General features: G+C 41.5%; 1 protein-coding gene across 1 annotated transcript in view; it reads right to left on the reverse strand.

The window, feature by feature from the left end:
- Positions 1-16,051, reverse strand: part of LOC310864168 (roundabout homolog 2) — a 61,748-nt gene that overhangs the window by 45,126 nt on the left and 571 nt on the right. The window contains exon 2 of the mRNA XM_083772751.1: positions 7,252-7,578. Coding sequence (XP_083628877.1) covers positions 7,252-7,578 — 327 coding nt within the window. The remainder of the gene's footprint in view (positions 1-7,251; positions 7,579-16,051) is intronic.

A 16,051-nucleotide genomic window follows, 5' to 3' on the forward strand; every position in this document is an offset into this window, starting at 1 on the left:
ATCAGTTGTTTAGTCAGCCGCTTCCATGTTTTTCAAGGAAGTTGTGCTGAACTGAAGTCAGTTGGAAAATCTAATTCCACATTCAACCAGGGGAGTTGTGCCGGGGAGGCGCTAAAGCTTTTCAACGTCCTTCCTTGAAAAACAAACTAAACTAGAAAAAGTGCCCTTCCGGGCACAGGTCTCCACCAGGTTATCCACAGATCCGTGCAGTTAGAGGTAAAAACACTTTTCGGCCAGTTATAGCGCCACCTTGAGGCTGAGTTAAAATTGTTCATGTGGCATTTCGTCCTCGGCCTAGTGGGAATGTGGGTGCACAATTTCACGGAAATCACGCGATGTGTTCATGATTTGCAGCATTTTGTTTGAAACTGAGCACTCCTGTGAACTTTGGAAGCCAATCTTAACCAATCAGGATGGAGTGTGATAAATCTGAAAGACCCGTTTCGTTGAATGGCTCTAGAGAGACTGTGTAGCAATTTGCGTGATGTTTGGACAAAATCTGTAGGTGAATGTGCAAAAACTTGTTTTGCACAAAGCGGCCTCTTGGTGGCGCTATAACAGGCCGTTGTGGAAAGTTTGGGGCAGAGGTTCATCGTTGGCATCCAGGGAGTGTGTGTGCAAAATTTGGCATCGACCGGGTTAACGGTGAAGTTTTTGCACAAAGCGGCCTCTTGGTGGCGCTATAACAGGCCGTTCTGGAAAGTTTGGGGCAGAGGTTCATCGTTGGCATCCAGGGAGTGTGTGTGCAAAATTTGGCATCGACCGGGTTAACGGTGGCCGAGATTAGCCTGTCACGGACACACGGACGGACGGACGGACGGACACACAAACGGACGGACGGAGTGCAAAACATACTCTCCCCACATGCCTTCGGCCTGGTGGAGACAACAACCGATTTAAACGCTTGTTTCATTCATGCCACAACTTGGATTTTCTTGGCCACTCCTAAATGAAATTTAGTTTAGCTCGTTAACAGACCTTCACTTTTGGATACAATCTGCAGAAAAGGGTAAGCAGCGTAAGTTGTGGAAACCGCCGTTTCTGAAACACAAAGGGATCGGGCTTGTATTTGTGACCTCATCTCGGAGCTACAGAATGAGCGTAGGGACTGAGGGAACGTATCGGGGCTACAGAATGAGCGTAGTGACTGAGGGAACGTATCGGGGCTAGGTGGTGTTGTGAGACAATAACCACCACAATACTAATGTAGAGTGAGTCGTGACCAGATGTTCCATGATTGTCCTGGATTGTCCTGGTTTCAAGCTGGGTGTCCTACAGCACGGAAACATGACTATCATAATCATAACAGTCATTGTTCAACTTCAGCCTGTTTTTTGGGATTGCATAAACCTTCTGATTTCAAATATAAAGTGCTCACCCAAGGTGCCACGGATGTTAGAAAATGCTAACATCCGCGTGCATGGCACCTTGGGTGAGCACTTTATATTTTAAATCTGAACGTTTATGTACACGTTTGCTCTGTGAATGTAGCAGTCCCAATTAAACACAGGCTGAAGTTTAACCATGGCGCTCGTACTTCACGAGTCCCGAGAAATATCTCTCAAACTAAAACAGCTTGGACTCCTCATGCATAGAAGGAGGCATGAGGTCAGTCCGCTGCCCCCCCAGGTTGGCAGAGGAAGTGTAGCGCCCAGGATTACATTCGATATTTGGCACTGGGTGAAAAGAAAACTGGGTTACAAAATCGTGGGATAAAAATGTATAGAAAAAAAGAAAGAAAAAAAAAAACTAAAGATTCTCATGGTTTTCAACATTCACTACCAATAGTCCTGGTTTTCCCTGCAGTTAAAATAATAATAGCATAACACTTGTTTTGAGTGCTTATAGTCTATAGATGTTTTACATGTACTGTATATCAGCTACTTTTATTAGATTTAAGCAATTAAGGAAAATATGGTCATAATTTCTATGCTAATACTGCCAGAAATACATAGTAGTAAGTGCCATTCTAAGAGTTGCCGTCTCTAATAGCCACTTCTCAGACATTTACAGAGGATTTACAGTAAGAAAACATGTTGCATTTTTCAGTTATTTTCGGCGAGGGACATAATCATGACGAAGTCTACTGTAGCCTCAAAATTGGTGAGAAATCATCTTAGTCATGCCATGTGTTTTGTTTCCCCTTCTACTTTGTAAGCATAGACATAATCTGTGTGGAGTTTGCATGTTCTCCCCGTGTCCCCTAGGGTAGGTACCCTCACAAAAACATGCAGTAATCCTGGTCTCTAAACTGCCTCCCCCTGGCCAGCCGGGGCGCCTGATGGAGGGGAAAGGAACTGGTTGGAATAACGTGCTCCTTCCACACGCTACGTCCAACCAGGGAAACTCCCCCCTGTCAGGTGTAAAGGAGCAACTTGGACACTCAAGCATGAAGGAAGCATGAGTTAAGTCCGTTGCTCTCCCTAGGTTGGCGGAGGGTGTGTAGAGCCCAGGATCACATCACAGGATGATTGACACAGGGGTGAAAAATGGGTTACAAAATTGTGGGACAAAAAAAAAGCATAGACATAATCAATATACGTAGACACTGCATTGGCCGCTGGATCCTACATCAATGCTGTTGCCATATTGGTCCTGGCAATTTGCCATAACTCCAGTGAGAAAGATGCCTGTGTTGTGTGCAGTTTGGGGCTATACTATTACTGTTACTATTTATGTATTTTGGAATGAAAAAACATTGTTTTAAAGTATCCTGTATCAATCATCATCATCAGCTCTGCATGCCTGCCAAAATGGCCACAGTTAAATGTGTTCATAAAGCAGGGCTGAGGTCTGATGAGTGCTCCATGGGGACAAGGACTAATACTCATATTTCCATAACCTCTCCTCCTGTGAGTTTTAATAATGGCGAGGCAAATCTAAATGAATCCCAAAGATGGTTTCATCATTACGACTGTAATGGTTCTGTCTGTTTTACAGCAAGCACTATTCTGAGCACAGCCATTAATTTCCATGGCTTTTTATATTACAGGGATATACAGATTAAAAGATTTAATCTCACTCAGAATATTCATCGCTCCATTTTCAAGTTGACATTTATCTACATAAAGTGTTAAGCAAAGCACAGCTTTAGGACTGTGAAAAGGCCATCTGTTGGTGTTTTTAGAAGAATGGGTACAGAGGGAGAAAGAGTGATCACAATAATACAATTGCCTTTTGTCAGCAGCCACAGCTGAACTACAGTTCCATGTCTTGTTGTCCGTGAGCGTTGTAAGAGATATATACACTGAAACATACATACATACAACAACATCTATAAAAGTCTCTGTGAAAAAAGAACAGAATCCGACCCACACACTTCTATTATAAGCTATTTGAATCTGTGCAATGTTTCAGTCGCAAGACCTTCATCGGGCAAGACATGTGAAACCTGACATCCAAAGAGTGTACTGAACAACAGCAGACCGCTGATGAGGCATGATTGACAAGGCACACGCGTGTAACTGGACAGAGACAACGTAACAGTGCTCATTGAGAAGTGACAGCGAGTGTGAGAGGCAGCAGAGCTAGAGCTAATCAGGACAGATAAGGTTAGTCGGAGAAATTGAAGGGTCACAGGCATTGTGTGTGCACAACATAGCTGAGAGCATGGCCGGGACATTAGAAGTATACATTCTGACTGAGAACTCAAGGTGAACCTGCGGCGGGGCATCTATTGTTCCTTTGTCTTCCTGGAGCAGTAAGAGTAAACCCATTAGGGGGCTGTTCTAATCCCATTGATGTGAAACTGCCTTGTCACAGCTAATGAAGGCTTTGCTCGCAAAAGAGAGAAATGGCTTTAATCCTGATTGTGGGGTCTGAAGGGGGACTACAGGGACCTTTTTCTCAGTGCCTTGTCTTTCCAAACTAGACACATGCAGCATCCTGATGTTTACTGTTATTGTCTGCAGAAGATCTTCAGAATGTTCTGTGTGCCCCAGTAAGAGGCAACAGTAGAGAAGAAGTTAAATAAACAATCTATAGCGGTCATTAGTGAATTACTAATCCATGATCAAGAGAAAGTAAAACTAGCCCAGATGTAAAATAAAGGCCTTTTAATTGCAAATCTACCTTGAGTGCCCTGACTTGAATTATTATGCCCTTGTGGCATTTTTTCCTCTCTCTCTGCAATATTATTTTACTTTATTGTAATCCAGTCAATATATTTTTATTGCTTTACACTGTAGCACTGATTAACTACACCTGATTAGATACAGGGCACTGCTCCATGGATTATACTGTTACCCTCTGTGTGAGTGCACTTGATGTGTACTCATAATAATTAATTAGTACCCTCTATAGGCCTACAAAATTCTAAACGTCTAAAGAGGTTACATTTTGGAAAAACCCATGGACTGGCTAGTGGCTACAATTGACTGTATCTCCTGTTATCTTAGCATGAGTCAGCTTGATGTACAAGTACACTACACCTCCTGGACATGACGCTAGTATGTCGCAGGGACTTACCCCAAACGAACCCTTGATGCTGAGTGCCAAGCACAAGCAGGGAGGCACTGGGTCCCATTTTTCAGTGTTTTGTATGACCCGGCAGGGGATCGAACGCCTCCAGACCTACAGTGCCAGGGCAGACACTCTAACCACTAAGGCCACTGAGCTGTTATTGGTTTGTGAGGTACTGTAGAATAAAGCAACAATTATGAGCATGCCAAGAACATCCTGTGGACCCACAGGAGCTAAACATCACTTGAAATTCAATTGTGCCCCCTAATGCTCGCTAATGATTCAATGTGAGTGAAGCTCTGCTGAAACTGTAATCAACCTAAATTGAATTTCTCAAACGTATTTGAGAAGCTAAATTAACTGACATCTACAAGCATTGTAGGGCCTTCATGAAGCCATGAAGCCTCAGGCTTCGTACACACCTACACAACAAATGTTCGGTCCGTGTGCGATGTCTGATTGCTGCCCAATTCATTTCCAATGGGAGTCACATGGTTTGACCAAACATTTTTGTTTGATGAGGGGGGAGCAATCAGCAATCAAACACAAATGTTTGATCAAACCATGTCACTCCCATTGGAAAAGCATTGTGGTGGCCCAAAAAAACGACCAAACATTGCTTGATTGGTGTTTGGTACGTGTGAATGAGGCCTGAGTGTGTGTGTGTGTGTGTGTGTGTGTGTGTGTGTGTGTGTGTGTGTGAGGGGGGGGGGCATGTTTCAGTGGTCAACGTCTCAGTATTACACAGCATGAGACCAATCCAAGGGTAAGTAAACTGTCAAGATTTCATAGATTTAAGTATGCTAATGTGAGTATGTGACACATGCATCCATCCAGTACAGACAGAATACATTATTAGTAATCATCGTGTCTTGCTATTAAGCGGGTTAAAGTAAGACGATTGTTGGCAACGCTATTTCCTACTAAGTAGTCTAAGCCACACAAAGTCTAACGGATGCTATATGGTATTAATTACTGGTCAGCAGAGGGGATGGGGCAGTTGTCCACCTGTTGTCACTCACACTCAGAACACACGCACGCACGCACGCACGCACGCACGCACGCACGCACGCACACACACACACACACACACACACACACACACACACACACACACACACACACACACACACACACACACACACACACACACACACACACACACACACACACACACACACACACACACACACACACACACACACACACACACACACACACACACAAACTTGAACCCGCCCCTCTGCCTTTCTGCAAGACTGATTAGCAGCATGAACTCCCTCTCCTGCCAGAACTAGGACACTAATTTCCCCACAGTCAGCACAATTATACACACATCGGGCCGACGGGAGGTTGTACCTGAGGGGAATAGGGGTCTAAGACCACCACAATACTGTCAGCATATGCCCCAACTAACCATAGTCATCAAGATTAGGCCATAACAGGCTCTCGTTATCGGTCACTCGATTCACTCGGTTAGGCACACGAAGGAGAATCCATGTAACACTTTGGATGAGCAGTATTAAAGTGAAGGGATGCTTCATGTCTTCTCTCAGCTGCAATACTGGAGGTGGCTGCAGCCGCTTACAAATCTCAACGCATCACTGAGGAGACTGGCCCTATTTTTGAACAGATGAGGTCAGCCAGCCATGAGCACTTTCACAGCACAACCCAGTGGGTGGGTGGGTAAGTGGGTGGGTTCTCACTCTTGAAAAATAATATTTATGTTTTTAAACAGGGACAGTTCTGCCTCACTAATCTGTTATGCTCCTTTTCCTAATCAACACAGTGACTAATCCATTTCCCAATGGCAGATATAGCTGCTGTTCTGCCTAGGGTCACGCCACACTGGCACAATTAGAGTGAAGGAAGACAGTATGTGGCACGTATCTTGGCCTGCGCAACAAAAAACAATAAATAGGGCTCATATTGGACCAGCAATTTCCAGAATGCATCCATACATGTCTACCTGTTTTCTTTTGTCAACAACACAATATTCACACAAGCAAATAGCTGAAGAATAAACCCATACTACTGTGAGTGCACACATGAATGATCTCTCATCACATACTACACACACTGCCATAGAAATCACCACACATTGTCCATATTCACATGGTGGCCATTGTGCTCTCGCATCATAGTAGGTGAGAAACCAATGACCATATTACCATATTAGGTGAGAAACCTGGTGAGAAACTACATTTCCCAGGCCGCACACCATATATCAGGTGTGTCCAAACGTTTTTCAAAGGGGGCCATATTAGAAAATATTAAAACACAGAAGGGCCAACTACATTACCAAATATAACCAGACAGACGTGCAAGGTAAATTTTTTAATTAAATAGCCTTTCTTTGACCCCTTCAGAATGAGACAACAAGGAACCCTGACAAATTACAGTATACTCTGGGAAATGCCCAGGTGAATGAAAAACTTCAATGTAAAAATGTCCCTTACTGTTGGTTGCTCCTAATAAAGAATTTCAGACAATTTAGGTATAAAATTCTTCTCTGGGCCGCAAAAGTGGCCCGTGGGCCACACTTTGGACACACCATATATGTTACAAAAAAAGATGTTTCGATCCTGTGGATCTTCATCAGGTCATCCGCAGGATCGAAACGTCGTCAAATAAGAAGTATTTTTTGTACCATATAATGGTGTGCGGGCTCCATCCATCTTTTAACTGAAGTCTCTTTAGCCCAACACCCACCTGTCGACGTGCGTATGTTTTCTACGTCCTCTCTAAACCATATTTAATATATATAATATATAAACGACAATGCCTTACCGGCAACTTCCAGGGAAGCATTGCGACTGATGGCCTCTCCCAAGTAGTTGCGGGCGACACAGGTGTAGATGCCCTCGTCCGGTTTGCTCCGCCGTCCGTGTACGATGCGTAGGAAGAACAGAGAGCCGCTGGGCAGAAGCATGCGATGGGAACGCGGGTCGTCCTTGTCCGTGTCGACTCGTTCTCCGTCCTTGTACCACTCTAAATTAGGCACGGGACGTCCCTCCGCCTTGCAGTTGAGGGTTGCAGGCTCCCCTTTGGATACGACCAGGTCCGAGGGGTCCTCCACGATACGAGGCGGGCTGTCCTCAAACCTTGTCCGGGATACTGTGAGGAGGGAGAGATATAGAGACACATATTAGCAATCTGGCTGCAGGTCATCTATGTACAGGTATATTAGACTCATTACTTGCGCAAGCAGAGCGCGCAAGTACTGTGGTCGGCTGGATCAAAATTCAAAAGTGGTATGCATGGTTATAATTGTCTATTGATGGTGACGTAATTAAGATATGTTTCAATGTTGGGTGGGTAAAAGGTAACGTATGCATGTATACATGTATGTACAATATGTATGTATGTCGGTAAGAATGGTGGTCCCTTATTGGCTGTTGACGGTGACGTAACTAAGGTACGCTTCAAGGTAGGTATATATATTTTATAGAGGGGCTGATCGTAAGTTCGTAGAGTTCGGCAGTACTTGTGCACTCTGCTTGAGCATAAGTAGGCCATGTATGGCCAACTTGTGTGAAACGCAATCGTTGTTTATAGTTACTGCCTTAATAGTTCTCACTGCAATAAAGAACATTGACCATAATATGGTCAATGTCATTTTGGAATATTTTCGCAATTGATCGAGGACCTTTTATATTATAAAAGATCCTCTATCAATTGCGAAAATATTCCAATGGTATGAAATGATATACACTTCCGATCTCCTAAGTATTTTGTGAATGTCCTGTGATTAGTGATCTCACAAGACTTTGTTGAGAGTGAGACAGGTATTTAAGTTAATTTCCTCTTCATTTGTCAGAATGTTCGGAAGATATCTGGCTTGTACGAGTCCAATATTTACTTACTGTATGTAACTATAGGGCAAAATAATCTGTGCTCACCTTCATTCATCCTATGGGTTCATCTACCATCTATGTCATAGACGGTAGATGAACCCAGATGAACAGCAAAAAGGCCACCACGTCAAAGTCATCATCATAGACTCTATGATGATGACCACCCATATGACACCATCAGCAGTGTGAATATGGTCAACGGAGGGACAAAATGTCTTAGTAACATAAGAGTAAATAATAGAAACATTGGGTGGATTTGGCTACTACTACTACTGGCAAAGTAGTAGTAGTTTTTTACAGCTTTGAACTCAGAATTACATACCATTTCCAAGATATGTATGCAATAGAAACAATCCTTGTAAAGACATAAAGTCGAAAACCTATTTCCACAGAGGTTGTAGCAGGGGATTCAATATGAAATTATAATAGCTAGTCTTTGCCCGTCAAGATTTCTGCACAGTGGAAATGAAGCGTGGTAGGAAGCCAAGAATGAGATGGGCAGAGAGATATGACTGATACATATGAGAGAAGAAAAGATCTAAGTTGAGAGAATGAGATAGCAAGATCCAAATAGCTTCCATATCCATTTCCCTGGGGATCCATTAGGCTACTGCTCCCCTCTACTATGAGGAGAAAGAAGCACTATGTCAAGCTGAAGGCCTCAGCTAAGCTTTTAGAGAGCAAGAGTGAATATGTCTCTAACAATGTGCTAAGGTCAGAAAATGAATAATTCAAATAGACGAAAAATGCTGCTTTCTGTCTGATTTCAAAGAACAGATGGGCAGACAGCGAAAATATTGTCAAATGTCACCATATCGCAGATTATGTCGGAAGTCTTTTCTACAGTATATAATCTAGACTAGATAAAAATCCTCCATTATGGGAATCACGTGGTGAGGAGAAACCAACACCAGTACTAACCTAATGACATACATGTCAGGCTGCATGTGGTGCATGCTGCTGGTGCATTACTTAAATCTGGAACACTAGAGTAATCCTCACTTCACTTTTAGCTACAGTATAAGCTGATTTATGTATTTCGTGAATTGATTTGATTTAATCTTGGACACTTGCTGAACTGATCGCCGTGAAACTTTGCATGCACATTCCCAATAATCAACCCCATGGTGGTGCTTTAACAGGCCCCTTTACATTTTGGCCTATAATGTAACTCTTGAACCAAAGGTTGTACAATAATAAATAAATAACTCTTTCCCCTTGCATCATACAACCCCACATATTGGGGATTCGAGCTCAGAGGAGCGCCCTTTTCTAGTTTTGTGACCTTTGTTTATGGCAGTGGTTTTCAACCAGTAGTCCGGGGACCACCGGGGATCCTTGAGAAGGTCTGAGGTGGTCCCTAGCTAAATAACAAAGAGTTGGTAACCAAATTGTAGATCTTTAACTCTTGAGAATGTAAAATGAAACACTCAAGACTTACAATTTCGTTAAAAATCTGCAATTTACAATAATGTTTAGCTGTTGTCTTTCCTATTATGGTACCACACAATACAGCATGGAAATATGGACAAAATCTAATTCAACGACAACACAGAAATTCTGTGCAGGTTTTTCTTTTTTCAGTGTCAGAGTTTGGGAGTGCTCGTTGGATATCACTCAACTGCCCTGCGTAACACCTGTTTTGAATTTGCACATAATGCAGGAGGCAGCAGGAGGTTGCTTTACTAAAAACGAGTGCTTCCAAACTCCAATTCTTAGAAAAAATTACAACCTTGAACTGTGAAGTGAGTGGTGCAACTCCGTGTGGGGTCCCCGGAACTTCCAGACACACAGGAACGAACCCAGGGTGCCGGCCCAGTTCCGGCAAGCCGCCCTGTGTCCGAAACGGTCGTGAAATGTCAGTTAGCGTGTGGGGGTCCTCGGGGGTCCCCGGAACATCCAGACCCACATGAATGCTCCCAGGGGGCCGGGCCGGTTCCGGCGAGCCGCCCTGCGTCCGAAACCATGTGGGGGTTCCTCTACTGTATTGTACTATCACATGCGAAATCATCATATATACAGTATACTGTGTGTTAGGCTGCACAACATTTACACTTGGTGATGGAAACCAACCAAACGCTATTTTCGTGCTCGGACACAGGGATACAGCCAGGGACACAGAGACACACAAAGCTCCGTATAGGAGTGGTATACGTTAACCTGACTAAGCCAGATTGCGGCAGTATTGAGTTCACAAGTTCCCCCCTCCAGCCTGCATCTGGGATCTCTCAAGCTGAAATGATGAACCGGAATCAGCGGGACAAACATTTGATATCTCCCTAATAATTTCGAGTTGTAGTCTTGTTAGGTTGTGTTTACATTTGCACTGTGGCACAGCTTCAATATGTCATAAGTCTCGCACCTACGTAGTTAGCACCTTGCTGACAAGATGGCCGCGGTCTGAATATTGCCAATGTGTCTACTCTGTAATGTACTAAACTATTTAAGTTGTCCATATTTCTGTCTGCATCACTGTCACCAAGACAAAATTCAGTACAATCAGTGTACCTTGGTAATCAAAAGGATTTTTATTCTATTCCAATGAACTACAGTATAATGATAATGGTTGGAATCCTTGGAGTCCAGGGAAATGCATGCATATCCACAACAAACTGCTGAGCAAGACCGCTTTGGGAGCATTCAAAACAGTGTGCAGATATATTTTCTTTTCACCTGGAGTCCTTGGAGTCTCCAATTCAAAAGGAATTGTATAACCAAAAAACAATGCCTGGCTTTTCTAATATAATCATGCAAAGACTATACTATAGGACCTACAGTATAGTCTGTGCATGTATATGTATATGTATGTGTATATATATATATATATATATATATATATATACATACATACACATATGTACACAAACACATACGTATACACATATGTATGTATGTATGTATGTATGTATGTATGTATGTATGTATGTATGTATGTATGTATGTATGTATGTATGTATGTACAGTATGTATCTAGGCCTATATATATATATATACACCGTATATCTAGGTGTGCCCCGAGACTTTTAGGCTATATGAAAAGTGTGCCCTGGGACAAAAAAGGTTGGGAAACACTGCTTATGAAGGTTAATAGGCCTACAGTAGGTTAAACCACACTCGAAATAATGGGTCAAAAAGCATTTTTTGTTTTTGTTTATAATGGGGAGAGATAGAAGAAAGCTGTCGTTTCCAGGAAAACTAAACCCCTCTAGGTTGCGATGTGACAACTCCACTGTGCATTCACTGAAATCTCTATGTTCCTTGAGCATAACAAGAACACCTTCCCTGTGTATGGATGCTTTTAATGTATATTTAAGAGCATGTTTGATTCATGACAGGAAGATTGCAGTGCTGTAGCCTGTAGTTGAATAAATCAAACCTAAAATGTCACTAGTGATCTCAGAAACCTCTACAAAACTCTGTTTTCTAACAGAATTAAATAAATAGCTTAGCATTCCTTTGAAGATATTCAAGTAATGGTGTGACGTGATTTGTCCAAAAACTAGATTCCGGGTGACCCGTGTTTAAAAAGCTACAATACAGTATAAGCTATTCCTGTATTGAATTTCCAAACAAATACAAATACAATCAGCAAAAAACATGTCATTGCGCATACGGTAGTTTTTTAACATAATGCCTACAGTACTTCCTTTAAGTTAGAACGTGAAGCACTGCACACATCAAATCACTGCCACAGGTCTGATAGATGCTCTCAGTATTGAGCAGAGGGGAGCAGTAGTCTCGATCATCCATAAGGCTTAATAGCAGGCAACCTTGAACTGTCGCCCACTGTGGAGGAGCATGTGAATGAGTGTCTTCGCCTCACACAAAGTGATTACTCTCTACCACACTCGGAAGGATATATGTCTCCGAAGGTTCAGGTTGCATACAAAAGGATATGTCTAAAATATATTGTCAAGCAGAGCCAATTTCTAGCTCTACAGTGGTTCTTGCTAATTACCTAGATATTATAGATAGATAGTATAGAGATGTTTGTTCCTTCTTCAAAAATGAAGATAGTTTCTTGTCTTATCAGCTTAATAATACACTGAGACCTTTTCAGTGAAACAATTGTGCCTGCTCATTTACTGCCTGCCTTTCACAAATCATACTGTTTCCAAAGAAATGATAACCCTGTCAATCACTGTATCACATAACTATGTGGCATATTATTGTATAACTGATTATATATGAAAGAATGACGAATAGCATCCATTTGAATGAACTGATTTGAAAAACAAAACATAATATTTAATTATGCAGAAAATGAAAAAGCCACAGCTAGCAAGCAATAACTGTCATGTGCCTATTAGTGCACATGTCGTGCTGATAGACAAGTTCTTACATTGGCCTTAATTACAAACCCAGACAAACACCCACATAATTTGCTCGTGGCCTTTTCCTATATTTCTGCCTTATTTAACATGGAGAGTTGGGGGGTTGGAGTTAAGATTGCATCTTTACAGCCCAGTTATCTTAGGCTATATTTGGTGTACAGCTCTCAGCTATGACATTACATAATGAGGGCTCTTTCATTAATTAATATTTACAAATATTAACCCAGTGTCAGTCTCCTCCTCCCCAGGGGCAGAAGTGTACTAATGCATGAAAACATGAAAAACACAGGGTAAGCGACGTGTTTCGCTTCAAATCATGTTGTTGACCGCCAACAGTTCCCTTTGGCAACTGTTGGCTGGTAGATGAACTATCTGGCACCGATCCTGATCTAGTTTCTTATCATAAATTGCCTCCTGATGATACAATAATCAGGTCTGGTCCACCAGTGATTGTGAGACTCAGAAGGTAAGCTTACATACTTAATTCACCTGAATTAGACATGCATGAGGTGTGGACCATCTTTGGCTTTAGGAATGGTATCTGTCCAGTGGGATTATTATTTTCTTTTCAAATTCAGTTAATTTATATAATGAAAAGGTTTTCGATATCTACTATAGTACTGCATGTGGCTTTGAGAAGATTCCTTTGGATTTACTACTGTACTACGTATGTACGTATATGCGCTGGAGAAAGAAAGACTTTGAGCCTGTGTTTGGCAAGCGTTCTTGCTCATCTAATTCTTTAATCTGATGATGCCATCTTCTTCTGCACCAGAAGTAACACAGCCACATTTTCATGATATGACTCAAGCCCGTGGTTTGAATATGCCATGCCATGACATGGTGATTATTATCATTTCAAAAGATTTAAGAAAGAATCTGCACAAATTCATACATTTTCACAAGTTTTTCAACAGAATTCCATTATTATTATTTTAAAGGGAAAAAATATTTTTAAGAATTAAGTAGTGGAAATAGCAGATTTACAAGCTCATGTGTTGTGAGCTTGTAGATCGGCTATTTTGTAGCAAAAAAGTTCGGGAACCACTGGACTAGGTCGTTGGGGGCTTTAGTCACCCTACAGCCATGTTTATTACTAAGTAATGGAGGAGAAGAGACCAAATGAAATTGATTTTAATTATTCAGATAAGCCTGTTTGTATCACAATTCAGACATGATGAGTGTGAGTGTGTGTGTGAGTGAGTATGTGTGTGTGTGTGTGTGTGTGTGTGTGTGTGTGTGTGTGTGTGTGTGTGTGTGTGTGTGTGTGTGTGTGCGTGCGTGTGTGTGTGCGTGCGTGCGTGTTCATGCGCGTGTGCGTGATTGATTGAATAGCTCAAATAACAAGTCTGAGCACTTGCTGTGTGACTCTCAACTAAGCCAGGCAATTCTCCTTCTCCCATGTGGAGGAGTTTTTCTTTTTTAGAACACACACACACACACACACACACACACACACACACACTTTCCCAAGGCCATGGATCAGACGGACTCATTTACAGAAGCACTTATTCTAGTCAGGTAGTGTGAAAGCATAGGCTACTGCAATGTCTCGAACATACCGGTAATTAGGCGAACATCTTATTTTTCTATAGAATGCAAACTGGTGAGATTGTATTAATTCCCCTCAAAAGTGTACATCCTGAACCGCTGGCCTATAGCGGTCCGGGCACCTAGGGCTCCATTTTCATCACCGCTAAACCCCTTATCCCTAAACTTCTTTACTTTTTTTTTACTATTTTGAAAAACATTTTTGAATAGTTCAAATAGCTAATTTTAACTATTCAAAAATGTTTTGCAAAATAGTAAAAAAAAAAGGCAAAGAAGTTTAGGGATAAGGGGTTTAGCGGGGACGAAAATGGAGCCCCTAGGCTCCAATGGAGCCTTTGCTGCGAGTCACTACCCATCTCTCTCTCCCCGTTCGTCTCCCTACTGTACTGTACTATCAATAAAGGCATTAAGAAATCCCAAAAAGAATTATTAAAGAAAAAAAAAGTGTACATGATACATCAGAGAATTCCATGCTAGAAGGCATTCTTACCTTTATTTGTAGTTGTTACGTCCCCACCAAAGAGGTCCAGGTGTTATTTTGTGCAAAAGCTCCTTATTGGCTATTCACCCTACCATAAGCCCTAAATGAATAGCATTGAATTGAATGGGAATTGAATGGAGCTATTGGGTGTTGTGCTAATTTGCTTATTTCCATCGCTCAAAAAAATTTTTTTTTGTATATATCCTCTCTTCATAATGTAAATAATATCCCAAGCGGCACACTTTACTACTTATTGAGAAGGAAATAAGCAAATTAGCACAACACCCCATAGCCCCATTCAATTCCCATTAAATTCAATGCAATTCATTGAGGGCTTATGGTATAGGGAAATAGCCATTAAGGAGTTTTTGCACAAAAAAACACCTGGACCTCTTTGGTGGGGACGTAACAACTACAAAGAAAGGTAAGAAAGCCTTCTAGCATGGAATTCTCCTTTAAACATGGAGAATGCACAAGATGACAACATTCATTAAAAAACACGGTAGCATGTACCATTTATAGTTTACACTACAGTCCAAATGTTCAAGTTCCAATCAAGATTTGTTTTTCTCAACTGACAATTAATGTATTCTTCACTAGTACAAACTAAATATACATTTTGGTGAATTCAATTTAACATAATGAACTACTACTTTTATAGCTTAAATTCTCAATTTCATAATGCATAATATGTGACATTGAAATCATTATTAACATTAAAAATGTCATGTGGACTACTGTAGGCTATATCCTTCCATTTGTGCTTGGATTAAGGCTTGTGCATCTTAAGCTGTTATTAAAATAATGGTTAAATATTATAATCCTTCAAAATTAAACAGAAATTAGGGTTTAAACCAAAAATGTCAGTTTTGATTGATTGATTGATTGATTGATTGATTGATTGATTGATTGATTGAATAACCTACTTTAACAGTTTGCATGGACGACAAGCACAGCCTGGGGGAAGTACAGTAGGGGGTCTGCTAAAAGGATGAATCCAAGCCTTTCGGCTTGTTTCTATTGGTGTCCATATTATAATACTGCTCCATGAGGTGTGCGCATGCCAATTCAATGCCAATTACTGGGCAATTAGACGTGTTGATAATACTGGCATAGGCGTAGGCGGACAGGGGCCGTACAGTAAAGTGTATTCTACTTGACTGTCCAATTTCCAACATAGGGGTATAATTATACCATTAATACCATTATAGGGTAAAATATTTGACATTCAACTTGACAACTGGTAGCCTGTGTGTGTGTGTGTGTGTGTGTGTGTGTGTGTGTGTGTGTGTGTGTGTGTGTGTGTGTGTGTGTGTGTGTGTGTGTGTTTTGAGAATTGAACAAGGTGGACCCTCTTGTAAACAAGA

The sequence above is a fragment of the Protomyctophum parallelum genome (genome assembly GCF_964188405.1).
Source record: "Protomyctophum parallelum genome assembly, chromosome: 9".
Lineage (NCBI taxonomy): Eukaryota > Metazoa > Chordata > Actinopteri > Myctophiformes > Myctophidae > Protomyctophum > Protomyctophum parallelum.